At 46.2% G+C, this 26,612-nt stretch overlaps 1 protein-coding gene across 5 annotated transcripts in view; it reads right to left on the bottom strand.

Annotated features, from left to right (window-relative positions):
- Window positions 1-1,367: 1,367 nt before the first annotated feature.
- Window positions 1,368-26,612, bottom strand: part of UBE3A (ubiquitin protein ligase E3A) — a 55,760-nt gene continuing 30,515 nt past the window's right edge. For all 5 annotated transcript variants that reach the window (XM_081124783.1, XM_081124781.1, XM_081124784.1 and 2 more), the window contains 8 exons: window positions 24,326-25,566; window positions 16,591-16,735; window positions 13,792-13,997; window positions 13,123-13,287; window positions 12,223-12,378; window positions 12,055-12,128; window positions 2,606-2,749; window positions 1,368-2,047 (listed from right to left, as the gene is read on the bottom strand). In XM_081124783.1, the coding sequence (XP_080980909.1) occupies window positions 1,927-2,047; window positions 2,606-2,749; window positions 12,055-12,128; window positions 12,223-12,378; window positions 13,123-13,287; window positions 13,792-13,997; window positions 16,591-16,735; window positions 24,326-25,566 (2,252 nt within the window). In that variant the 3' untranslated portion in view covers window positions 1,368-1,926. The remainder of the gene's footprint in view (window positions 2,048-2,605; window positions 2,750-12,054; window positions 12,129-12,222; window positions 12,379-13,122; window positions 13,288-13,791; window positions 13,998-16,590; window positions 16,736-24,325; window positions 25,567-26,612) is intronic.

The following is a 26,612-nucleotide window of genomic DNA, read 5'->3' as shown; positions in this document are numbered from 1 at the left end:
AAGTTTCTGGGCAAAAAATGGCCTTTCCTAATGGAACTATCCATTATGGTAAAGAGCTACTATTCCCTCTTCCTTCATATCCTGGTGACAGTCTAGTAAACAGTAGGGAGGAGGGATGTCAGGGAAGTGGTGACCTCCCAGGACAACTATTAATTTCCAAGCAGCAAGAGCAGCTGGTCTGGATCACCAATAACTTGTCCTCTCAAAATACGTGTTTGTTCAAGTCTAGCCTCTCTGGGATAACCTGTACTCGTACCATTCAAAGGTTTCACACAGATGCTACAGCTGTGTAACCTCGATAGCACAATAAAACTTGAGAATGGAAGAGCACAGGTTTCCTCACGAATTTATCATATAAGACGCCCCCAGGGTTTCTCTCCTCGCGGTCATTATGCACAGAAGCCGGGGAGGCCGTGAAGGTGAGCGCGCAGCACGAGGTCCCTGGCGCCTGAGCTGGCGCAGCGCCCCGTGGCGCCTCATCACACCAGGGAAAGCACTGTCGTATCTTCAGTAGTTATGGTGAAAATGTCGCCGCTTTATTTAGCATTATGGTACACAACAGCTCTATACCAATTACTAAAGAATTAAAACCATTCTGAAAGACATCCCTTCCCTCCAGTGATTTCAAAGCTGTACTTTTCCTGCCAATTCCAAACAAATCTCCAGGCTGATCTGTCGTAGTGATTAAATCAATCAAGGCACAAGCCGAGCACGGGAGCTGCAGCTTGTAGTAAAAGGATATATATGTCTCTCCTTAGTTAAAAATACATAATCCTTTTATTATATTGCAGTAAAAGAAATTAACATCATAGACACAGACTAGAGAGGGGAAACTACTGCCGAGTGTCCAATAATTTAAGCCTATCTGTACCTAACACGTTTTGGAGTAAAATTTGATCTTTGGGGACACAGGTAAAGAGGACTGGGAGGGAGAGCTCCGTTCACTTGCAGGTCTGCTCACTGTGTGAGAGAACAAGGCACAGCAGCCGTCCTTTCCACGACGTTGCAGCACTGATCTCGTGCCTTGACGGGGGCAGGCTGCACAGGATGGTGCCGACACGAGGGAAGACTCTGGATTGTCTACTTAGAATGCAGGTGAGAGTTAAGATTTGTCTTAAGTGCACTTTCACATGCTTCGTGTTCACACACAGACCTAACCTTCTTGCAACAGGCTTCACTCACCATTTCTTTTGGCCAAATGCACTTTTCCCCAGTAAACTTAAAATATCGAAGAAAAGCAACCCCTGTCCTTCACCTACGGGACGGCTGGCTACGGAAGCGGTTCACTGCGGGACACACGAGGACAACACTGGCACAAGGTGCGCTGACCTGTGCTGGGGCTAAAGTAAACTTCTGAGGGCGGCAGGTAACATTCCAAGGTCTCCCTTCCATCTTTATTGATTTCAACATTTTGCACAGAAAGCTCTTTGGGGACTAGAACAGCAGCAAATGCATCACACTGTTTTCAAGACTTCAAGTTTCAAAAGCAAATTGTTTAAAAAAAAAAAAAAAATACAGTTCCTGATTTGAGTTAGATACAGGGACAAAAAATAGCACATACTTACTTGAAGGTTACATGGTCTACACGTGGCGATCTTGTCCTTAGGGGAGCAGTTTTGTTGGTATATGTTTTCTCAGTACTCAAAGGCTCAACCTCAAGCAGTAATGAACACAAGCAAAAGTGATTTAACCATTAAAATAAATATTCAGAAAAACCTCTCTGTACATACAAGTGAAAGAATAAGAACACTTTCACGCAGAAAAATAATAATAATAAAGGATTTGTTCATGAGTCGCTGAAATCTGCTGCTCCAGCCCAGATCCCCGTGGAGGAGGGAGGCAGGCACGGGACGCGGCTCCCATCTCAGCCTGCGGCGGGACACCACCGCCCTCCGTGGCGCTCGGGAAAGCTGCGGCCTCCGCCCCTCACAGCATGCCGAAGCCTTTGGCGTAAGTGATGGCCTTCAGCAACCGCTCTTTCAGTTTCTCTTTGCTTGAGTACTCCGGGAGCAAAAGGACATTAAAGCACGTATGAGATGTGGGCAACCTGCGCGGAGAAGGGAGAGTGGAACCGTGAGTGACGGTGGCTCGGGAGTACCGTCCTGCCGCTGCGTCTCACAACGCGGAGCTAGTGACGGCGAGGACGCTGCCTCCGCCAAGGCGCTGCTGTAGGCGCGTCACCGGTAAATCTACAGCGCGGGCGTCGGTGTCCCCACTGCAGAGCTCGTCACTGGGAACTTCTTGCTCTACCTTGAACCAAGTGCTCTTTAGTGCTCGTTAGAAATAGTATTTGCTGATAAATATTTAAGTAAATTTACATTAATGCAGGATACTAATAGAAATGTGTCTATATATTTAAGCCATTAAGGATACTGCTCATGTTAACTCATGCAATGGAGAGACCACGATTAATCGTTAAGATTATGAAACTGATAATTTACATAATATGACTTTAAATTTAAAAATTCTGTTCCAATGTGCAAAACTCCACAGCAAGTGAGCCCTGCAGTAACTCCTTGTGGCCAGTGTTATGAAAGAGGCTACTGGACAGTCCCCGCGGCGTTGAGTGCAAGCTTCTCCATACGGGCCACAGTGTGATAGTTACCGTTCCGTGTCTGGGCCGTTTTTGGCGATGATCATCTTGAGTTTCCCGAGCCCGCCCACGGGCGCTCTGTCGGTGCCCGTTGTGAACTGCAGAAAGAGTCTCTTCTGCTCATCAGTAAACGAGTGAACAATCTCCCAGAATTCCCTGAGGAGAAAAGAATCACAACGTTACGATCTGTAGCAACACCAGGCGCCCTAAGGATTCACTGCTGGGGATCGAGGAATCCCGCGTGTGCACATTTATCTGAAGGGAACAGCTTTAATCATGACATTACTTACAACAGTAAAAACTTGTAAACCCAAGTGTCCATCAATAGAAAATAATTAGGTGAACTGTGGTATATTCAAAATATATAATCAGTAACAAAACCAAACCCAAGTCCCATGAACTGAACTACTCACTCTGGATGTCCTCGAGTATATAGAGTTAAAAGAGTAACTCTGGCTACTTACACCTTACTTGGCTTTGGGGCGAAAAGGTGCTACAGATCAAGAAGAAAAGAAAACATACCAACACAAAGGCAAACAACTGTCACTGAGAGTGTGCTGGGGGAGCAGGGGATGGTTCTGTTTTCCGACTTCTTTCCTAATAAAACTTGTCCCAACGCTCCCTGCTACAGTTACTCTAAAAACAAAAGGCTCGTCTGAACATGCAGGTATCCATAAATTTGAAACATTTCTAACTGGTGAAAGAACATATTAAATTTTGGAAAGTCCTTTCTGGAATCCAGCAGAGCACACGGGTCTAGCTTCTCCCAGCACACACCTCTTACCAAATGCTGCATTTCTGTTGGTGCAGCAGATCCATCAGACATGTTCGCGGTGACCACTGACCTGCCTCCCCTCCCTTGGTTCCTGCAGACCTCACTGGCCCAGAGAAAACGGTGGAGAGATGACAACAGGAAATAGACATGGAACCTGTAGGTGCAGCTCAGGGAAGACTGGAAACCACACCACACGCAGCTCATTCCTTTCGGGTGGCCGGCAAGAAAGCATCACCCGTAGGCCTCTTTCAAGATGGAAGAGCCGCCCTGCAGGGGGGAACCAAGCCTGAGGAACCAGCCACACCTCAAGCGGGGCCCTGGGGTGGAAGAGGCAGACCCTCCAGGAAGCAGACCAGCGTGATGCTCTTTCTAAAAAAATGAAAACACTTACTGAAAAAGGTCGCTACATCAATCGCATCCCTAAAACCTACCCACGTCGGAACAGAGAGCAAGTCTGATGAAAATACCCAAACCAGGCCTGGATGAGGGGCGGGGGCCCTGAGGCACACTTGCCACCCGGCAGGAGTAGGTGAAACAGCGGGAACTAGGCCCACCCACAGGGCGGAGGAAGTACCCGGGGCCAGAATGGCAGTCTTGGGAGGGCACCACGCCTGGGAGGGATCAGAGGTGTCCTGTGAAAGGCTTCAGGCTGTAAGATAGCAGCAGCGATGAAAAGGCTCTTGCTAATTAAACAAGATGGAGCTAAGGAATGAAAGTGCTGGGCCCCAGAACCATATATTAAAGAAAATGCTGTTACCACAGCAACGGAGAGACCATGGAAAGCCACCCACACTCTGTACCGCCTCCCCATGGGATCTAATGGCAGGTCCTGAAAATCCAACCTCTAGGCACATAAATGGGAAAATTCAGTCCTGAAGAACAGAAACCTGTACTCCCAAATGAATGTGATGGGAAATGCAACAGCAGGTAGAAAACACCATCATCAAGACACAAAACTCAGACAGGTGGACAATATTCAAAAATCCTGGCCCAGCCAGTGTGGCTCCATCAACCTAGGATCCAGGAGATCGGGGTTGGATTCCCAGTCAGGGCACAGGCCCAGGTTGTGGGCTCCATCCCCAGCAGGGGGCGTGCAGGAGGCAGCTGATCAATGACTCATCATTGATGTTTCTCTCTCTCTCCCCCTCTCTGAAATCAAAGATATATGCACAGCAACGCGGAATAAAGGGAAGAATCAGTATTTGCATAAAAGCTTTCACTTGGCAAACAACCCTCTGATCAAAGTCAAACAACAAAGCAGGAGCAAGTATCTGCAACTTTATCCCAGTTCAGGTTCTAAGCGCCCTGACATATAAAACAAAGAAAATAACCAACAACGGAGCCAGCAAAATGAAAAAGACGAAGAACTACCATCAACTCTTACAAGAGAAGACGCCCACTTCAGTCACAGTGAGGAAACCACGAATGAGAATAGCACTGCGTGTCCTACCCGCAGGCAGCACCGACTTTAACAAAACATCAGGTTTGGGAAATTTTAGACGGTGACATCCTCTTGCTCACTGCTGGTGGGAGTCAGGTGCAAAATGCTGCACCTTCTGTGAAGGACAGTCTGGCAGGATCCTCACATGAGAAAATTCTCTTCTAATAGCACAATATTGGAAATATCCGCTGTGTCCATGAACATGAGCCACCACGCTGCAGCCTTACAGCACACGGGGACCGTGGGAGACCCCTGCCGTGAGAGGAGGGTCTCCAGGACTTAGTGGGAAAATTTCCTTCCTAGTTCTGTCCCATGAAAAAGGCCTGTAAGCAAAAATACTTAATAGCAAACATCACACTTTGTACCCACAATTGGCTTCTAAAAGCCATTCCTCAATAATTTCTTATAAAAATGGCTTACTTCACACCTAAAGTTAAGAATGTCCAAGTGAGCAAACAAAAAATTTAGTGGGGTCATGTTAAAAGTATAGTAGCCTTAACAATAATGACTGTGAAAACAATGTATAAAAATCCATGAGTTCGTACCAATTTTCAGAAAAAAGGCCCAAAGAAACCTACAAACTCAATGGCCACTGTAGAAATTACTGAGTAACTGCGTACGGTATTTTTATCATGCTTTGAAAAAAACAGTTCTACTGAAAATCAAAGTAAGCAAATAGCACCATTGATGAGAAAAAGAACGGCAGCTATGTATGTAGAATAGAAAAAAATTATTTTCCAAATCACCACTGTTTAACCCCCATGAAATAATGGATGCAGGTAGGGAATTAATAGATACAAAACCCAGTGAAAGACAGGTAAGGAATTGGGGGAAGATGAGCGTAGCAGTAAGACTGACTTGTTCCTGCGTCTCATTAATCCTGCCCAGCGTGTCCCATGAAAAAGAGCTAGTTGGATGGAAAAACGAGGCTTACAGACAATGCCTATAAGCTATCCCGAGGCCTCGCGTGTGAGTGGAGAGGACCCACACCAGCGGCCAGAGGGCCTGGCTGGGATCAGCCTCGGTGGGTGGGGGCAGAGGGAAGACGCTGCTGTCTCACAGCCGGGGGACAGGGAGCCTCAAACGAAAGCTGCTCAGGAGAGCACTGGCCAGTGTGGGCGGAAGCTGTACCGGACCCACTGTGCAGGCGAGTGCAAGGGGGTCGCGGCTCAGGCAGCTCTGGGCGCTTAGAGCTCTGGACCAGCGAATTCCCTCCTGAGCAAACCCTGCGCTTTGGACATATCTCCGCAGTCCCTCCTCACAGAGCAGATCAAGGAAAACAAAGGCAAAGCAGCTTTCAAAACAACATGGGCCAGGAACAGAGGAGCACAAGGCCAGGCTTTAAGGGATTTTGCAGAAATCAACGCATGGAGCCTCCTGAAGCATGAGACGCTCGCTTCGCTTCAGTCAAACGCAAAATGGGTGTGAGCACTGCTATGTGCACAAGAACAATGTTCCTTTAAAAATGAAAGGACACAAGCACTTGCCAACAAAACAGGAACACTAAGCAAACTTCAAGTTGAGCTAAAAATTTTTAAAAAGAGAGCAGGAGAGGCTATGACACAACCACTAAGCCAGAAATAGGGCAACTGAAGACAAGACTCTGGAAGATGACAGAACTAGGAAATAATTGGGCTTTTAAGCCCAATGATAAATACCAGAGAAATAGAAGATAACAATCAAGAAGAAATGAAGCCACCCATGCCTGAGACTGCTTCCCACCCAGGTGGCCGTGGCCTGGGCAGGGACCTCTGCATGGAGCCCACAGGCCAGCCCAGACACTCAATGGCCAGGAACACGAGCACGGGGATCGGGGCCCAGGAAGCAGTCTCCTGCCCCACGGCCTGGGACACCAGGCAGCTCACCATGGAGGAAAGTTCATTTTGCCCAACACCATCGGGGCCGTGGAGTGAAATAAACGAGGTGGACCAAAGAGCACCACAAAGGCTCCGAAACCCAGATCTGTCACTGGAACCACAACCCACAGAACGTGGGCCACGACCTGCATGCTCTTGTACCAATGACCAGGCCTGCTAAGGAAAATGTAAACAGGCCCCAGAGTCTAACATAACAATGTCCGGGACGCAGTCCAAAACCTCTGTCATACCAGAACCAGAAAAATCACAGTGGAGGGTAGAGAAAATCAAGTGACACCAACACCGGGGTGACGAAGATACTGGAGTCATCTGACAAGCACTTCAATGCAGTCACCACAAAGCGATTCTATGAGCAATTACACGGTCTATTGTTTCACAAATAAAATAATAGAAATCTTGGCAAAGAAAGATGTTGTAATAAAAAGGAGCCTAGTGGAAATTTCAGAACCAACAAATACAGTAAGAAAAATACCAGGAGAAGGTGAAAGAAGATAAAATCAGAACAAGAGAGGAAACAGATTGTTACAAAGACAAAGCACTAAGCACTGGTATCCATCAGAGGCCCTGAAGGAGACTCCGAGCAGGGCTGAAAACTCATTTTTGGCAAAAGACACAAACCTACAGATTCAAGAAACCAACCAAACCCCACAAAGCTAAATGAAATTATTCTTCAGGAATAAAGGGGAAACAGGCCAAGGAAAATGAAGAGAATTTGTCATGAGGGAAAGAGCAGAAATGCAGGCACGCACAATGGACTACCTTTCTCCTCGTGTCCTAACTGTACCTGATGACTAACCATGAACAGTCCAGACAGTAAGAGTTAAGGGCGGGAGAAAGAACTGACTGAAAGCAAGATCGCCGCCACACCTACTGGAAGAGATGCTGACAGCAGGGCCACAAATGCATAACATAAAATACCAACACCAACCAAAAGGACACTATGCTAAATGATACAGAAAACACTAAACATAAACCAAGAGCCCTAAAAAATGTTCAAGTAACTCACTGACCCACAGAAGGCAACAAATAGAAACAAAGAACCATAGAGGAAAGAAGAGAACAAAATGGCAGGCATAAGCCCTAACAGATCAATAATTACCTTAAATATGAATGGTGTAAATTCATAATTAAAAGGCAGAGTGACAGAATGGATTTAAAAAAACATGACTCAACTATGCTCTTTATAAGAAATTCATTTCGAATTCAGTGACATAGAGGTTGAAAGTAAAACTACAGCAAAACATAGACACACCAGATAAACCAGGAAGGGCTATATCTGACTGAGCGCAAACAAAGTTACAAGACGTGAAGATGGGTTTCACACAGCTATGAAGGACCAACCCACCAGGAGCCCAGGATTCTCAACAGCTGTGCACCGGTGACAGAGCTTCAAAGACCTGAAGCAAAACCGAGAGATAAAAACACCAGAAACAGACCCACACGCGGTCAGCTCATGTCTGTCACGCGTGGAGGAAGGAAAGAGTGGCATATCTGGAATATGCACAGAGCTCTGAAACTCAACAGTAAAAAAACTGACACTACTCCTGGCACTGATCCCAGAGAAACAAAAACTTGTTTTTACTAAAAAACTACACGTGGCTATTCATAGCAACTTCACTCACAATAGCCCCAAACTGTAAACAGCCAAGTCCTTAAACAGGCAAATGGTTAAAAAGACTGGTAAACCCATAAAGGAATAAATACTGCTTAGAAATAAAAAGAAACACACTGACATATGCAAAACCTTTGATGACTCTCAAAGGAAATTGGGCTGAGTAGAAAAAGCCATTCTCAGAAAGGAGACTCTACAGAATTAATTTCTATCACACTCTTGAAAGGACAAAATTAAAGAAACAGATTACAGATCAGAGGATGTCAGGGTAGGGACTGGGGTGGGGGAGGGTGTGTGTGTGGCTATAAAAGGGCAAGAGGGGGGGTTTCTCTGTGTCCTGACTGTACCTTAATTGTGACATTGTAATATTTTATACAGTTACTACTGAGGGAAATAGGGTCAAGTAACACAGGATCTGTGTTATTTCTTACAACTGCATGTGACTCTGATGCATCAATGAGGATCGAGTCCACAACCTGGGCATGTGCCCTGACCGGGAATCGAACCCTGGATTGCCTGGATCCTAGGCCGACGCTCAACTGCTTTGCCCGGCCAGGCAAAAAAAAAAATTAATTTTAAAAAGTGTTAGAGGTTTAATATTAATATCAGATACGATTTTGAAGGAAAAAAAATTAGAGACAGGCACATCACAATGATAAAAGGACCAATTCACTACAGAGACGTCCTGAGGCTCAAGGTGTATGTACCAAACGAAACATCTTCGAGTACACGAAGCAAAACCTGATGGAGCCAAGAGAAGGAACAGACAAATCTACAATGGCCCACTCGACACCCCTCTCTGAGCAACTGGCAGGACTGCTGGTCAGGAAATCAGAGAAACCACCCACCAGCCAGATCCAAAATTACCAACACAGATCCACAAATTCAGAAGTGAAGTCGGGGAGAAGTTCTCAAACTAGAAATCAGTAACAGAAAGAAAACAGGAAAGTATCTAAAAACACAGATATGAAGAAAAATGACAATACAACATTAAAATGTTTGGGATACAGCAAAATCAGGATGAGAATAAATTTAAAGCACTAAATCCTTGCATTAGAAAAGAGGAAAGGTCTCAAATCAGTAGTCAGTGTTTCTATCCTAAATGAGCCTAGTGCAAGAGCGAGAAAAGCCCCCAAATGGAAGAAATTAAAAGAGTAGAAAGCAATGTAATTGAAAACAGGAAAAGACTAGAGAAATAAAAAGCGAGCTCTAATAAAATAATTTTGCAAAGCTCTCAGGAAGACATAAGGAAAAGACGAGGCAAATCCCCACTATCGGGGATGCAAGGGGACGACCAGATCAGATGCGCAGCAGCAGGATGAGACGAGGCTTACGGGCTCAGCCTGGGTAGCTCTGGCCGTTTAAATGCAACGGGTCAGCTCTGCAACACAGTTTAGCAAAAAACATGTACTTACCACAGGACCCAGTGACTGCACTTCGGGCATCTGCTCCAGAGAGATGAACACCTACGTTCACATAAAAACCTGTGCCTAATGTTCGCGCGGCGCTTTTCCTCGTAGCCAGCAGAGGAAAACACGCCAAGTGGCCTGTGCCGGAGGCACGTGCACACCACGCACGGCACCCTACGCAGCAGCAGAAAGAACGAGCTGTGAACACTGCAACACGGCGGGTCTCGAGGAGCGGGGGACGGCGTGCGGCGAGAAGCCCTGTGCTGGGATGACGGCGGCGCTCGTGCAAACGCGCAGGCGTCAGAGGTGCTCAGAGCTACAGCCCAGACAAGCGCGTGTGTGAAAACTGATGACACGGGACTGCGGTCTACAGACTGCACCAACGCCGATTTCCTGATTCTCACTCTGCGTTACAGGGATGCAAAATGCTACTGTTGTGGGAAAAGACATAAGGGTGCACGTGACCGACCAACCTGTACTTAAAAAAATTCAAAACTCAAACCTTCCCACAAAGAAATCTCAAAGGCCCAGGCAGTCTCACTGGTGAATTTGATAAATGTATGTAAGAAAAGGAAATCACAAGTCAATATTCCTCATGAACGCAGATAAAAAATTCTCAAGATCCTAACCAAGTAAACAGAGCAACAGATTTATAAACTAAGAGGCCAGTTGGACTAATCCAGGAATGAAAGGCCAAGTTCAGTGGAATTAATCATCAGCCTTTGAAAATTAAACTCACTGTCACCTAAGCTGCAGTGCTGCCTCATCTGGAAAGTCGGCGGGAAGGGCACTGAGAGGCATCTGAGAGCTTTCTTACTAGCAACTGGAGACCACACAAACTGTGCTGCGACTCAACATTTTCACTTAATCTTTTTATTGTATTACTGGTTAAGTTTTAGTAGAACTGTATTTTTATAACATTAAAAATATTTAGTGGTGTTTTATATTACACTAGATGTTACACTGTTGATTTTTAGTTGAAAAGTTTTACAGTTTCATAGTTTTTTATTCATTTCATGTCAATGAGTTCTGGATACCTGACGTGAAATAAATCACACCAAGGTACCACTGGGGTTACAACCACTATTCTATGTCTCCAATTTCCTAATTGCAGACTCTACTTAATGAGTTAATATCTTCATACTTATGTTGACAAGACTAAGCGGCTGAACTTTGTTTGAAAGACTTTTAGAGCCCTGGCTGGTGTGGCTCAGTGGTTGGAGCATCAGCCTGCAGCAAGTGCCTCGGTTGCAGGCTCGATCCCCAGCCCTGGTCGGGGCTCATGCAGGAGGCAACCAATCGATGTGTTCCCCCCCCCCCCCGAAAAAGCAACAGAAAAACATATCCCCAGGTTAGGATTAAAAAAAAAGACCTTTAGGACATCACTAACGGTGGGACTGATCTGGAAGCGATTATATGCGTCATCTCACGGGACTAGTCTGCCCTTCAAACCATGTATCACGTGCTCTTAAGACGTAAGTATTAAGTGAGAATTTTATATTATAATAAAAGCTAGACAAAATTAAGACCTTGATTTAAAACATCATTTCTCCGTAAGGAACAGCACGCGGTATCCCCAACTTATAACCCAAACAAGCCAACTTAAAAATGGGCCCAGGCCTTGACACCTGTCACAATGGCTTTTACCAGAAAGACAAGTGCTGGCGCAGACGCAGCAGAAAGCAAGCGCTCCTGCACCACTGGTGGGAATGTAGAGGTTGCCAAAAATTAAAAATAGAGCCATCATGCAACCCAAGAATTCCACTTCTGGGTATTTATCCCATAAAAACAAAAACATTAATTCGAAAAGATAAATACAGCCCTATGTTCACTGCAGCATTATTGATAATAGCCAAGATATGGAAGCAGCCTAGGTGCCCATCTATGGACAAATGAGAAACGCGCAAGTACACAATGGAATATTACTCAGCCATAAAAAAGGGAACCTGGACACTTGTGACAACACGGATGGACCTAAATAAAGGGTATTACACTAAGTGAAAAAAGTCAGGCAGACAAAGGCAAACACCGTATGATTTCACTTAAATGTGGAATCTAAACAACAAACCAAAGAAAGCAGAAATCACAGATACACAGAACTGACAGTTGCAAGAAGGTGGGATGTATGGAAAATAGGAAGGGATTAAGTACAAACTGCCAGTGATAAAACAGCCATAGGGATGTAAAGTGCAGCAAGGACTCTAGTCGATAATATCCTAGTAACTTAGTTATCTGAGTGTAGTCTAACCACTAGGCTGTACACCTGAAAACATAATACATGGCAACTATAATTTTAATGTTTTAAATAAAGTGATAGGGATTTTTTTTAAAAAATTAAACACCTCACCTAATCAGAACAGAGTCCCTGGTATAGCCACCGTCATATTCTGTAGTTTCTTCTAGTGCTTGGAAATCTAGATTCTGCAAATTTAAAATAAAATACGTCTTAACATCCTCTGCACCACAGCACTGCAGACAGTAAGCAACACGGTGCTTCCACAGCCCCCGCGCTTACCCGGCTTCCACATATAAGCAGTTCGATTTCCTCCGGCCTGAACAGGTACTTCAAGGGAGATTCATTGGTCACCATGTGGAAACCCCTCCGGAAAGCCTTGAACTGCTTTTCTACCGACTTATTGAGAATGTAGTCAGAATAGAGGTTGACAAATTCCTGCGGGAACATTAACCACAAGAACTTCTTACATAACATACAAACCACACACAACAAGCTACTGAGATGCACAGCTTTTTTAATTATTTCTGTATTTTTCCAAAGAAAAAATATTCAAAAATATACAAAGGGAAATGCCTTTAACAATTTCACAGCTCTCTGCAATAGTATTAACCTGTAGATAGGCCATGTACATAAACTAATAAATTTCAATTTTGGTATTTATTAACTAGACTGAATATAAAGCTGGGCGTCAGCACAATTGAGGTTCCCTCAGCTACGTGTGCAAACCCGAGAGACATTTCGAGTGCTATGTAGTTAATTTAAGCAAACCAGGAAATCTCACGGTTTCTATTGCAGAATATTCGGGAAGCTGCTGCTGTATCAAACCCCAAAAGGAGAATGTACTTTTATGTTCTCAGTGTGTGTAATATATCAAAAATTATAAACACTTTTTTTCAAACGTTCATTGTATACTTATAACACTCTGGGTTATTCCGTTGTTTCCAGAGGTCAACAGAAACCACACACGACTGAAGGGCCCTGCCGCCCTCCTCGGGGCTTCTGCTGTGGGTCCCGCCAGAGCCACACTCGCCCTCCTAGTTTCGGGCTCGACCACGTGTTCCCGGACCACCTGCCCCAGGTCGAGAACTTGGTCGCTTCGCTTCTTGGGTCTTTGTGTGGGTTGGTTTTCAAACTCTGTTCAGAGAGACACAAAACACATGCCATAGAAACACTGGCTACCTTCCTGTTTTCGTTCGTGATGGGGATCTTGTCGCCGTTCTCTTTGAGGTCGTACATGGTCGGGTTCCCGAACAGGTCCGTCTGCGATATCTGGAAGGTGATCATCATGTCTTCCTCCACGTCCCCTTCGTACTCCAGCAAGTCCTTCAGGCTCTGAAACAGAACCTAGCAGCCGACGGAGGCCTGGGTTACCGGGGCCGCGAACCCCCAGTCTGGGAGGCTCTTCTCAGGAGAAAAGCAGCTCTGACAGTAAGACTTCAGACACAAGTAGCACCCCTCCTGTCCCCCAGACGCTTACAATACAGAAACTGAAGACCCCGTCCCTGACAGTGCCCCCCTGTGCGCGCCCGCCCCCCCCCCCCCCAGCGGCGGGTCTCACTGCGCTCCGAGTCTTGGGGTGGGCGACAGCGGACAAACAGACACCAACTATAGCCGCCCCACGCCCTACTCACGGCTGATCTGATTTCACCCGGCCCTCTCATGATTAAAAAACAAAATGTTTGAAGACACTGTCTACAGAATCAACCTTATAAAACCTGCTTGCTGACAGCAATATCCACAAAAAACTTCCCCTCTGAGGTTTCAAGTCTTCATGGTACTTCACACAGATGAAAACAGCATGATCTTACCGGGTGTAAATATGACAAAGACGCCAAGTGAAAGACTTACGGGGTGAGAGTCTCCCAAGTCGCGGAAAGTCCCTTTTTTGCCCATGAGCTTCCTGTAGACGACCATGGGAAAATGCACGTCCAGTATACAGTTGTTGTAAATCGCCAGACCCAGCACAATGCCAATCAGAGTGAACTGACCCTCAGTTTCAAAAGAAGATGGATTAAACCAAAACAATTTTGTAGATTCATCATAGGTGAACATACCTGTAAGAAATGATTGTTAAAAATATATTATTCATATTTTATTACACTGAATACAAATACAAAGTAATTACACATGTAGACTTGTAATAGGTATAGAGAAACTTTTCTCTATTACAGTAGTGTTTGAGAAACCAAAGTTCAAATATATGATTATTTTAAATTGTGGCAAAGGTAGTACTTATATATATTTTAAAGAAACCAAGGAAACAATGTAATGAAAGAATTTGTGGCCCGGCCGTGCCTCAGCGGTTGAGCAACCCTAGGATCCAGGAGATGGCAGTTCAATTCCTGGTCAGGGCACATGACCCCCAGCAGGGGGCGTGCAGCAGGCAGCCAGTCAGTGACTCTCATCATTGATGTTTCTCTCTCTCCCTCTCCCTTCCTCTCTCTAAAATTACAATAAAGACATTAAAAAAAAAAAAAAAGGCATTTTCATTAAATTCAAGTTGTCTAATCTAACATATATTAAGTTAATTTAAACTCGTACTTTACCCACCAAAGGGTTGAAAGAAATGCAAAAAAAAAAAAAAGGGGGGGGCTTTCATATGTTGCATTTATAAAAAAGTATTTAACCCACATGTACTGTTTTAAGAAACAACTTTGGATTTCATCATGGAAAGGTTTGTTTTTTTCAAAATTACACAGTGGTCCCATGCAGTGTGTCTAGCATCTTTCTAACAAAGCCAGATGGTGCCAAGTATACACTTAGAAAACTCAATATATTAACTCAGGTTCTGTCCAAAACCAAAAGGTGTTTACTGCACACACTAATTGTGCGCCGGTAAGTAAGACAAAGGTAGTTGGCATCTGCGGACCTCTTTCAGCGTCCTGTGATATAAACCCAAGCCTGGACACCTGTCTGAGTACCACTCATTTGAAAACAGAAATCTCTGGCTCTGCCTCACTAAATGACCTTTACTAAGGCAGAATGAGCTTCTTCCCTGTAGATGAACATCCAAATCTCATAACTGACTTTACAACTTTTTTTTTACTAAGATGTTTCAGTTGCTACCTGAAAACTAAAGTTTTAAGAATTAGATCTGAAAAAAGGAATTTCAGAAATCAATACAGCACATCAAGCAATTATAAGATTTTTTTAAAGCTTAAAAATACTTTTCATTTAGAGTTAAATATGAAAGGAACTTTAAAATGGCCCCCTTGATCATAAGAGCAAAAATTAAACTAAGACATTTTCCTGATAGGATGTAATGCTCATGAAGTAACAGTCTGAAGATTATCCCATTTGTGCTTGAAAAGCTTCATTTAGTTGTAAATACAGGATTAACGGGGTCAAAGCAGTCCAAAGTAATTACAATTAATAAATCTGATGACATCTCACACATGCATGCCCTTGGTCTCAGAAACAGCAAACTATAAGTTCCTCGTAATATTTATTGCACAGGTCACTTCGCTGCCCTCTGTGAGCGGGAACTGAAGAGCAAGGAGCTTCCACTTTGGACACGTTTGTTCCGGGAGCCTGGAAAAACCCGCTATAAAACAGGGTGTGGCTCGTCTAAGATTTCCTTTCTTGCTATTTCTATGCCATCATTTCAGTTACCTTACATCAAGTAGAAATGTGTAATGTACGCTTTTTCTTAGTTCTGTATATAACGTGAACATACTTTATAGCTAATGTTTAATATTTCTAGATACATCAGAACCTACTGCAAAGGTCTGCCAAACTTAGGACGCTTAGTAATTTTCCATCTCAAAAAGGGCATGGGGTTGTGTGCGCCTTGGTTTACTTTGAGCAAACTACATACAAACAACATGGTCTTCCGATTATTATTTGCTAGAACATACTCTTACCATAACTACTTGTCATGAACTCGAAATGTCTCATTCCATTTACACGCACGTATACAGATGACCGACTAAGAACAGAAGTCAACTCAGCGTACACACTGGGAATCCACAGGCAGCCTGCGTGAGGCGGGGCCCACTCCTAGATATTCTGGGGGCGCCTTCAGTCATTCGTCTGCAGCAGTGGAACCAGTTCAGAACTGTTCAGTCCCCTGTCCGAGCTTTCTTCCCCCCTTCCACTCTGCCTACCTTGCCTATCAGAGAAATTCAAATTCTTCAATATGGAGACCAGGTTTCCGCAAAATGTGTTCAGTGAAAGCTCTGCCAGGAGGCAATCACCATCAGGCGCGGGAACAGAAAGGCTTCCCCGCACTGTGACCTCCGGAAGCCTTAGTCACAGACCTAACTAATGGGCCACCAGCCAGCGCGCCAAACTCCGGGCACGATGTTCTACGAGACTCTTGTCTCAGAAACGCTGTGAATCTGATGACTAAGAGCAAAGAAGTCCTCCAAATGTACCACTCTCAAGTGTTTTCAACTTCATTTACCCGAGAGATAATCCCCGGTATTTAAAATACTTGGCTAAGTAATCTAAGTAAGAACCTGAGTAAACGAGTGATGGAATTCGGCCCCAAAGCCCACAGATTCCGTCAGGATTTGTAATTGTGGGTAATGCACCCCAAAACCACCTTTTCTGCTCCACTCCATAACTGAGAACATTTATAAACCTGGGTAAACAAATTCTTAGCTCAGAAAGACAGGACACGGCGACCCATCCCTGGACACTTACCGATGTCGGGATTGAAGATTTCCTCCACAACCAGCTGGAAGAATTCTTTGGAAACGCCTCCCTCGTCAACTCCCTGCTCGCCTTCGAACTCCACGTACAGCTGCTTCTTCAGGTCCGCCGGGTTCTCCATGGCGATCATCTCTAGCTGGCGAGCGAAGAGACACGGCAAGAAGGTGACTGCCAGGGTTAGGGCAACAGCAAAGCAACCGCACGCAGGGCCAGGGAGCAAATACAGTTCCTGACTTCTGGGTGGTTTCAAATGGAAAAAAGCAGCAAACTGATAAAAAGCCAGTGAAGACAGACTTAGTCTCATGGAAAAAAGGACAGGAAAGAAACCTGCGGAGAATTACAAACGTTACTTTCTGCGGACTATTTCTTACGAAATTGGCACACAGTAGGAAAAGTCGAATTCAACTTTCTGTTACTTATGTGTGAGAAACCTGGGCTATGGCATTAGGACATAAAAAGATGTCAGTACAGCTCTGAAGCGACCGCCCCAACTCAGTCACTTTAGCAAGAACAATGGGAAATAGGAGTTTGACTCAAAACTGGTAGCTACATAGTTTTTACATTAGACTAGAAAATGAAGAATTAAGTCCTGATATCTAAAATAACTTCAATTAAAAAACACACTAGATGAACAGGGAAGCCACTGATGATCTCTTAGAATAGCACTTAGTATAAATTGCTTTTTAATGGATTCAAACACATTTCACATCCACTTACTTTTAAAAGCAGACGAGACATGTGCTTGCTCATATCCTTCCTAACTTCTTATAAATTACCAAACTCTAATATCTACCATCTTGATTATAAATCTTTACCGATTATTTCTTTGTATCTATAAATATAGCGATTAATTTCAGTCATTATGAGACGAATCATAAAAATCACACTAGATTCCTCTTTAAAAAAATAAATCACACTATTTTCTAATGTGAAATATTTACACCGCAATTTGTTGTTTTACGTACCTGAAATTTACTAACAGAATATTTAAGGGTGATCAGGTTATTGGCAACTATTCAACTAGAATTTTAGGAATATTTTTGAGCAAGGCACAGACATCATTGGAATTTATTATAGTCCTAAAATAACTACTTTAGGTTAACAGCCTTAGTTTGGATATTCTTGTGTGTCTATATATAAATAATTTAATTCAAAAAAAAATACACATACACACACACTCATGAATCAGGTCGGTTGCCCCAGATGGATGTTTTTCAAACTTCCAAGGCCATTTGATAGTGGGGAGTCCAATCCACTCAGTGGTTTTCCACCAACGGGGGGAATCAGAATGCACTCCACACAGTAATGGCATCTACTGTTTTGTGAAAACCTTCGCTTTAATTATATGCACAGACAGACATGCGTGTGTGTCCTGGGATGCTGTGTAAAATCTCTCTTACTAGGGCTTGCAGTCAAAAAACATTTTAGGAACAAAGACCAACATGGTCTGGAAACCTTCAACTTTTGGGTCCTATACAGCGGCGGTCTCTAACCTGATAGAAACACGATGCCAATCTGTGTCAGCGTCATTTATTTTGAGACAGTGCTGCAGAAAGACGGAGTCGTTCTGACTATATGCCAGTCCCAACTAACCTATCTTTTAACCTTTAAACCTTATCAAGCAACTCAGTTAAGCCTCAGTTTCCTCATCTGCAAAGGAAAGGGGAACAGTACTGTTCATATGGCAAAGGAGCAAAGACTTAATAAAAACACGAGAGTTCTAGAGTGGGCAGCACTATGAAGGTAACGCGCCACGTCGTCGCCTTTCAAAACAACACTGCTCTTTGAATGAAAGAGTCAACTCTGATGTTAACGCCTAGTCCCAAGTTTTGCAAATAACCTTGGGGGGAAAAATCATCCCAGTTGGAAACCTGTTCCAAGCCTCAAGAATTCTGAGCACTAAATCAGAATTACCATCTTGGCGCGAGTGTGGCTTACCCAGCAGGCCACCCCCCTTATGGCCCGGGAACCATTCCCAGCTCCTCCTCCCCGCCGCCACCTGCCTCGGTGCGACGGGGTGTAAGTCAGTCCATGTTTATACACACCCGACCGCACGGAGACCAGCCTGCTTTTATCAGGTACGATGCATTCAAAGGGGAAAAACAGAACTACCTGAGAACTGCCTTCACAGCAATGTGACCGATAAGCTTTTAAAGGATTTGGGGTCGTTTCTACAGGATCCAGAGGCCCTGTGTTCTAGTCTTCCTTCTGCCTGAGATACTTCATATGACAATTAAAGCACATTTACCTTCATTCTTAATAAAAACAGTCCATGTCTGTGCATTCCCACCAATCCCCACCTTCTGCTCTCCACCTTAATGCCTTAAATTCTTTCGGCATTATGTTCTATTATAATTACAAACATAATTTTCTCGGCTGCAGCGTTAACTGTAAAATGAGCACCGTACTATGTTAATAAGCTGATACAGGAAGCGCTCAGGCGAGCCCCCTGCACAAGGTCTCACCCAGGTGGAAGCTCAAGAACTCGCTGGCGTCCGAGCTGGGAAACAGGAGACCCGGTAAGCCCACAGCGGGCGCCCAGGCACTGCGCCTCTCGGCGAGGACTAGCAGTCTTCTTAAAAAGTTATGAGGGGTCTTTATTTTCTTCTTTACGTTTCCCTGCATTTTAATTTTCTACAATAAATACATATTACCTTTAGAATCGGGATGCATTCAAATGGAAATATGTAAAAAGAGAAGCTTGAAAAACAGACAGCTGCATTCTGCTGGTGAAAACTTCCCGTTATCAGCTGTTCTAGATTATCAGTCTCAGACACAAATAAGCGGGTCTATAAAATACTGTATTGTTTACGTTCCCATGGGCAGCCTACCTTTAAAAAAATTACTTTTAATTGTAAGAAATATGGCCCGGCCGGGCGTGGCTCAGCGGTTGAGCGTCGACCTAGGATCCAGGCGATCGGGGTTCGATTCCCGGTCAGGGCACATGCCCGGGTTGTGGGCTTGATCAATGACTCTCTCATCATTGATATTTCTGTCTCTCTCTCTCCCTCTCCTTTCCTCTTTCTGAAGTCAATAAAGATATACTTAAAAAAAAAAAAAAAAAATATATATATATATATATATGGACCATAAAATTTAGCAACTAGTATTTTGACAAAGGCCATTATTACATAAGACTAATTTTTATTTTTCTTAAAAATAACCATTCAACCCATTGTTCAATTAGAGAATTAAAGAATTAAATTGTAAAGGTCTATCGCTTTATGTAATAGATACGTACCATTTAAAAGTGTCTTTTAAAATCAAAAGCTGTCTTGAATGCAGGAGGATATTCAGAAATTGGGAAAATGTGTCAATGAACGTTCTGAAAAGGACCATCTGTCTGCATCCTTGAACTGAGGTCATTCCGTTCATATAGACCTGGATTTTCATATATAGGTTTTCTTAAAGTTGGGCATATTTCATATTGACTTAATATGGAGACTGGCAACAGACAGACTGCTGGGGAAATAAAAAGTAGGCCGGATGTAAGGGCGTCTACCTCTCTTCATTAGATGACTCAAGACTTGATTTCATCACTTGTCCGATAAAACGATTTTCCATCTCTGAACACTTAATTGGTCATGATGATGAAATCCTAGAGAGATCGTTTTTTTGAAAAAGCAATCTGACATCAAAGCTTCCGCAGAATCAGGTAGAGAGGGGACGAAGGCTCAGTACGAAAGTGTCACTCTTGCCACATTTACAGGCGTCAAAATGAAACCCCCACTCTTTAAAACCTTACAGTAGTCTGGGCCCTTCCTCATGTCCAATCCATCCTTACCCCTAGTTGGGGGAGGGGGGGGAGAGTCCTTAAAGGTATAGAAATTTAGTGGGAGCAGTGCTGTTCAGATAAAACGGGCCTCTCTGAAGCTTAGGGATACCTGGGTCCCTAAGAATGGCTGCATTAAACTACTTTGGTTCATTTACTAGACTTAGACTCTCTGGGGAAACACTTTGCTAGTGAGTGCATTTCAATTGCTGACTACATGGGATTTTTAGACAATCAAGGTATAATTTTCATTCCTCTAAGGACAGATAAAGCAGTTTTTTTTACACCTTAAACCCCTGACTGATTTCTTCCAATTCTGCCATTAATTTCTGCAGGCCAGAACCTACCTCTCGAGTTTCACTTTCCTCAAGTGTCATATTTCTGGACTTTCCTATCCAATTCTACATCTCAGCCATGCCTTCTGGCCTTAGATCTCGACTCCAAATTCTAGGGCTCCCTGACAAATCTGAACCAAGTCTCACACCACCATTACCCCTGCTCTAAGCCTGCTATCCTAGATCATCTTAAAGCCTGCCGGTTTCCTCAGCATGTACTTGTATTTAAAAATGGCCAAGAAACGTGTATATATAAACTACTAGCAGCCATCTTCCCAAAGAGTCTGGCTTAATCAGAGTATCTGGGGTCCTACCAGAATACAAATTCCTAGGGATCAACACCAGAGCTCCTAACCTGAAATTTTCTTTTTAAACAGATTTTCCATTCAGACGTGGAGGGAGTTTGGGGCACCTCATGGATGGCAATACTGTCTTCCTCCATGACACACATACCCTCAATCTCCTAACATAAAAAGTAATTAAAAAAAAAGTTGATACCCTCTTTCCCTTGAGAATGCTTTGCCTAAGGAAAATAATAACCTACTTTTAAAAGGACACACAAATAGATTAATGTTACCAGTCAAGCACTGTAAAACCCTCACCGTCTCTGAGCTCATGCTCACCACTACACTATTTCCTAAGGACCAGTGATAAAAAATAGTGAGAACTAGTCACAGGGGGAGATACCCCCGTAACTAAGGGTGTGGGGTCGTTCTTACAATGACTCTGAGATGCCCATTTATGGAAAGGAAGGCAACTTATATTTTGTTATATTTCCGTGATTCTGGAATTCACTTTTCTGTGTCCACATCTCTAGAACCTGGACAATCCATACAAGTGACAGCGTCTTACAACTACCCGGCAGCATTTCCCTTTTTAGAAGCAATGAAGTAACAGTGTGTCCTACAACCAATGGTATCTTAGGCTCAATAAAATGCGGTAAAAACACTAATTATTCTGCTGTCACCACGGATAGTTCCTCGAAGAACTCTGGTTAGGAAACACTTGACTAGTCTCATCTGAATTACATGGTACCTGAAGGCTGTGTACATATTTTTCTTTAAAAAAATAACAAAAAAAACCTGTAATTATTCACTGACGTTACTACCCACCCTCTTCCTCCAAGCTGGCCAGTCTTACAACTAGTAACTGAAAATAAGACCCAACAGAAAGCTCGCTCAAGGCTGTCACGTACGTGGTAGCTCTTTCTCTGCCTCATTTATAAACCAACCAGGAGATGAATTCCAAGGCTCCGCTTAGCTATAAGGTCTGGGGTCCTACAACCTTAACTACAGCAGTACCTCGGTTTTCGAATGTGACCCGTTCCGGAAGCCCATCCGAGCTCTGAAATGTTCGCAAACCGAGGGATCCACAGCCGAGAGCTGGGCCTCAGGATCCTGCCCTCAGCAGAAGCCGCGCAGCATGTTCGACTTCCGAGGAGGGTTCAAAAACCAAAGCATTGCCGCCCGGGTTTACGGCGTTGGAAATCCGAGATGTTCACCAACGGAGACGTTCGAAAACCGAGGCACCGCTGCGCTTAACTACTAGTACTGACCTCACTGCCAAGTTTCTCATTTTCACTCCGTAGCTGAAAATCAACAGATCCTAAGAACGCGGTCAATAGGTTTATTCTGTCTGTCAAACTAAAATGAGCTTTATTTTGTCTGTGATATAAAACGAGGAATGGGGAGTAAAAAGCCAGGTAGATCCTTGGGGAATAAGGATCCCAAGTGCTAAAAACCCACCCGCACTTCTGACAGTTCACAGGCGAGGATGACCTTCAGCTACTTTTGGTGGTAAACCTACTTTCAGTTACCAACACACTGTGACTTTATTACATGCTATAAATAATCCAAAAAATAGGCCAATTATCAATTTTGACTTCCAAGACCTATTGTGATGCTTGTTCTCTAATCTTTTCAGTGTTATTTTTAGGAGGGAAGGAAAAAGGCGGGCGCTCGGGTGGAGTTAAGAGGGAGAGGTGCTCGGTGTGAGCCCCGGGAAGCCCCAGCAGCTCCTGGGGGACCAGCAGCTCGGCTCTAACAGTGGGAACTCAGAAGGGCCTCCCAGCGCTCTCCACAAAACCGCCCTCGCTCGGCCAAACGATGTAAAGTCAGTTGCCTGCTGCCTGCTGATCAGTTTATTAAGTATATTATTATTCATGCAGCTCAACACTACGGAAGTAAAATAAAAAGGTCACCAGGAAGTAAGCAACCGTAGTTACTGCCAGCAGTTAATGCTCCTTTCTGTCTCTGCTAAACTGCCCGAGAATCTTTCTTCAACACTCTAAACATATTTGGTACTTTTAAAAAACAGTAACAAAGAAAAGGGGCACAGAAACTCTGCAACTTTTACATTTCTGGCATCAAACAACTTTTTCTACTGGTTTAGTTTCGGGAATTCTCAGGTTTAGACAAACCCTGAACCAGAAAACTAAAATATATTTTACTAAGTATCACTACTTCCCAGCTGCCCGTGTCACGGGGCTCTCCTCCTCCATGAGCATAGAAGGCTGACGGTCTCTTAGTTTTGGGTGACATTAAATTTTACCTCAAGCGGATAAAAAAGCAGCAGCAATGCGGGTTAGACCCGGAATTAACTATGAATACAATAAAACCCTGTGATAAAGCACCCCGTGACAAATGTAAATTGTGTTACAACTGACGGGCAACTGGTTTGCCTTCTGGCCAGGCCCACATTCTTAAATGGGGGCAGTAAAACGTATTCCTCTGTGAAGCAGAGGAATGGCAGGAAACCCATCAGGAGAAACAGGAAGCTAGGTGGGGGGCACTTGTGTTCCCAGTGTGCACGCAGCTGCAGCTCCCTGGACTGGGTGGATGGTAACTGGCACCGTAAATTGCAAGATTCCTGAAATAGCTGTTTTCCCAGAAGCTCGGCCATCTCCCAGATCCAGCGTGGTCCATACAGATACTTAAGGGGGAGGAAACTACCGCAGCCAGGCAGTGTCACACAGGGACACGAGGGACCAAGCAGGCAGTCTTGCCAGCAGCACGCCCACCCTGCCTGGCCCGTCATGAACTTCACAGTAACGCAGCTCTGATGTTACGGGATGAGTGATCTGCACAGCACTTGTTACTTTCTGATGTGGTTTTATTGTACCACTCTTTTCCTCCCGTTTAAGACGACATGCACACTTATTATGGGCTATCTCCGCACTGCCCTGGTTCCTATGCTCTGGTCTTTCCCCAACATCCACTTACTTCTGAATGGAGGAACTTTTGGGGTTAGTTGTGCAGATCTAGAAAATCTATTCTTTTTCAAAGCGAGAAAGATCATTCATTATAAAAAGACAACCAATACTTTGTGGAACAGACCAATTAAGTTGAACAGGAACGACAGAAGTGTAAGACTTATATTTACAATGAAAAATGTCCGGAGACTTGACCTTGGGTGGCAAACACAATACAATGTACAGATGATGGAATTGTGCACCTGAAACCTACATAATTTTATTAACCAACGTCACCCCAACGAATTCAATAAAAAACAAAAACCATGCCCATGTTTCGTACAGTACGCTTATAAACCGAATTCACCCAACCGCGTCGCAGTGACCAGCACCTGCTCTAGCACTGCCTTCGGGCGGCGGCCCACTTACCCGGACAAGCGCGTCGTCTATGATGTGGTCGCGTCTGACCTTCAGTCTCAAGTACGGGTTCAGCTGCTGCCCCTGGACTAGGCTGTAGAGGACCGTGATCCGGCGCTCGCTGTACATGCGGATCCGGTTGTCGTAGTACAGCCCCAGGTTCTTGGTGACCGCGTTGAGGATGAAGGGGCAGGTCATGAAGGAGAACTTGTTCTCCGTCTCCACCTTGAAGAAGGTGTAGTCCTTGTCCATCTCCAGGACGTCGTTGAGCGGCTCGTTGACGAACTCCTCGAAGGGGATGAGCGGCGCGCGGCAGTCGAGCGTCTTGACGCCCAGCTCCGTCTCCAGCGGGTCCACGCGCGGGCCCTTCTTGCTGCGCCGCTCCTCGCCCAGCAGCTCCTGCAGCGTCAGCTCGCTCGACTCGGGCACCGGCTCCTCGTCGTCCTCCTCGTTGTGGCCCGTGTCCACCTCGCCGCCCACCACGTTCGCGTAGTAGACCATCTTCAGGCACTTGGACGCCGCCACGATGGCGTCGTCGTCGTTGACCAGGTTGCGCTCGCCGCCGAGCGCGCGGCTGTTGAACTCGTTGCTGATGACCTTGTAGGTGATGAGCTGCTGGAAGGTCTCGAGCATGCGGCGGATCTGCTCGGCGCTGAAGCGCGCCCACAGGCGCACCAGGCGGCCCTGCGCCGCCAGCGGCAGCTTGCTCATGGCCTTGCAGAAGAGCGGCAGCGCCATCTCCAGGTACTCGGGGCTGTGCAGGTTGCGGTTCTCCATGACGATGACGAACAGGTTCAGGTAGCTGGGGTCGCGCGCGTACACGTTGTGGTAGGTCAGGTCGCACTCCACGTTGGGCGACAGGTACACCAGCGCGTTCAGGAAGGCCGTCTCCACCTTCTCGTTGGCCAGCAGCCGCGCGTACACCCGCCGCACCGCCTCCACGTCCACCGACACGTCCTCGGGGCCCGGCGCGGGCGCGCGGCCGCCCGGGGGGCCGGCGGGGGCGGGCGCGGAGCCCTCGCCCTGCGCGGCGGCGGCGGCCGCCTCCTCCTCGTCCTCGTCCTTGTCCTCGTCCTTGCCCTGCGACTTCAGCTCCTCCTTGGAGCGCTGCGCGCCCTTCCGGAAGCTCTGCACCAGCGCCTCGGCGCTCGAGAACACGCGGCCCACCACGCGGATCAGCGGCGAGTAGTCCTCGCGCGCGCGGCACAGCTCCAGGATCTCGTAGACCACCTCCTCCGTCAGGTGCGTCACGTCTGCAGAGAGAGGCAGCGTTACCTCCGCGCGCAACTTCCGGGGGGCGCCCGACGCCCCTCTGCCCGCAGCCCGGCCCCAAGAGCTGCTGGGGCAGCCGCCCCGCCCCGCCCCGCCCCGCCCCCGCCCCGGGGACGCGAGGCCTCGGGGAGCCCCGCGCTGGGCGCCTCCCGGCCGCGCCTGCCCTGCGGGAAGCCAGGCTGGCTCCACGGGCCGCCTCCGTCCTGTCCGCGCCCCGCCCGACACAAGCAGCCCGAGCCCCGCGCGTGGCCCGGACGCCCCATCGTCTCGCTCCTGATCCAAGCGCCATCCCTCGCGGGGCGAAGCGCGCGTGGAGTCGAGGACTCAGAAAGAGGCTCAACAGTCCCGCAGCAGGACCGGCCGGAAAGCAGCCCGGGCCGAGGCTGCGCCCGCGGGGCTCCGCAGCGGGGCGTCCACCAGGACCCAGGCGCCGGGTCCCATCCCCTCGGGGCTGCGGGGGGCAGCGATCAGCGACTCTCATCGCCCCTGTGTCTCCCTCTCCCCCTCTCTCTGAAATCAATGACGACATATTTTAAAAAAACAAACAAAAAAAAGACTGCCACTGCTGGGCGATGATTCTCAACAGGCGGCGCGTGTGCCCAACGCCTGCGAGACAGTGAGCAAAACACGGGAAGAAGGTACCAGAAGGAAACCGGGGCTCTTTCGCAGGTGAGGTCACAAAGCCCCCGCCCCGTCAGACACGGAGGCCGCCGCCCCCCACAGTCACTCCACTGGGCCACCGCGTCCCAGTCACTCCACTGGGCCACCGCATCCCAGTCACTCCACTGGGCCACCGCATCCCACAGTCACTCCACTGGGCCACGACGTCCCACAGTCATTCCACTGAGCCACCGCGTCCCACGGTCATTCCACTGGGCCACCACGTCCCACGGTCACTCCACGGGGCCGCCACGTCCCACGTCACTCCACTGGGCGGCCGTGTCCCAGTCACTCCACTGGGCCGCCGCGTCCCAGTCACTCCACTGGGCCACCGCATCCCACAGTCACTCCACTGGGCCACGACGTC

Source organism: Miniopterus schreibersii (assembly GCF_964146895.1).
Source record: "Miniopterus schreibersii genome assembly, chromosome: 22".
Classification (NCBI taxonomy): domain Eukaryota; kingdom Metazoa; phylum Chordata; class Mammalia; order Chiroptera; family Miniopteridae; genus Miniopterus; species Miniopterus schreibersii.
This window is presented reverse-complemented; position numbering and strand designations above follow the sequence as displayed.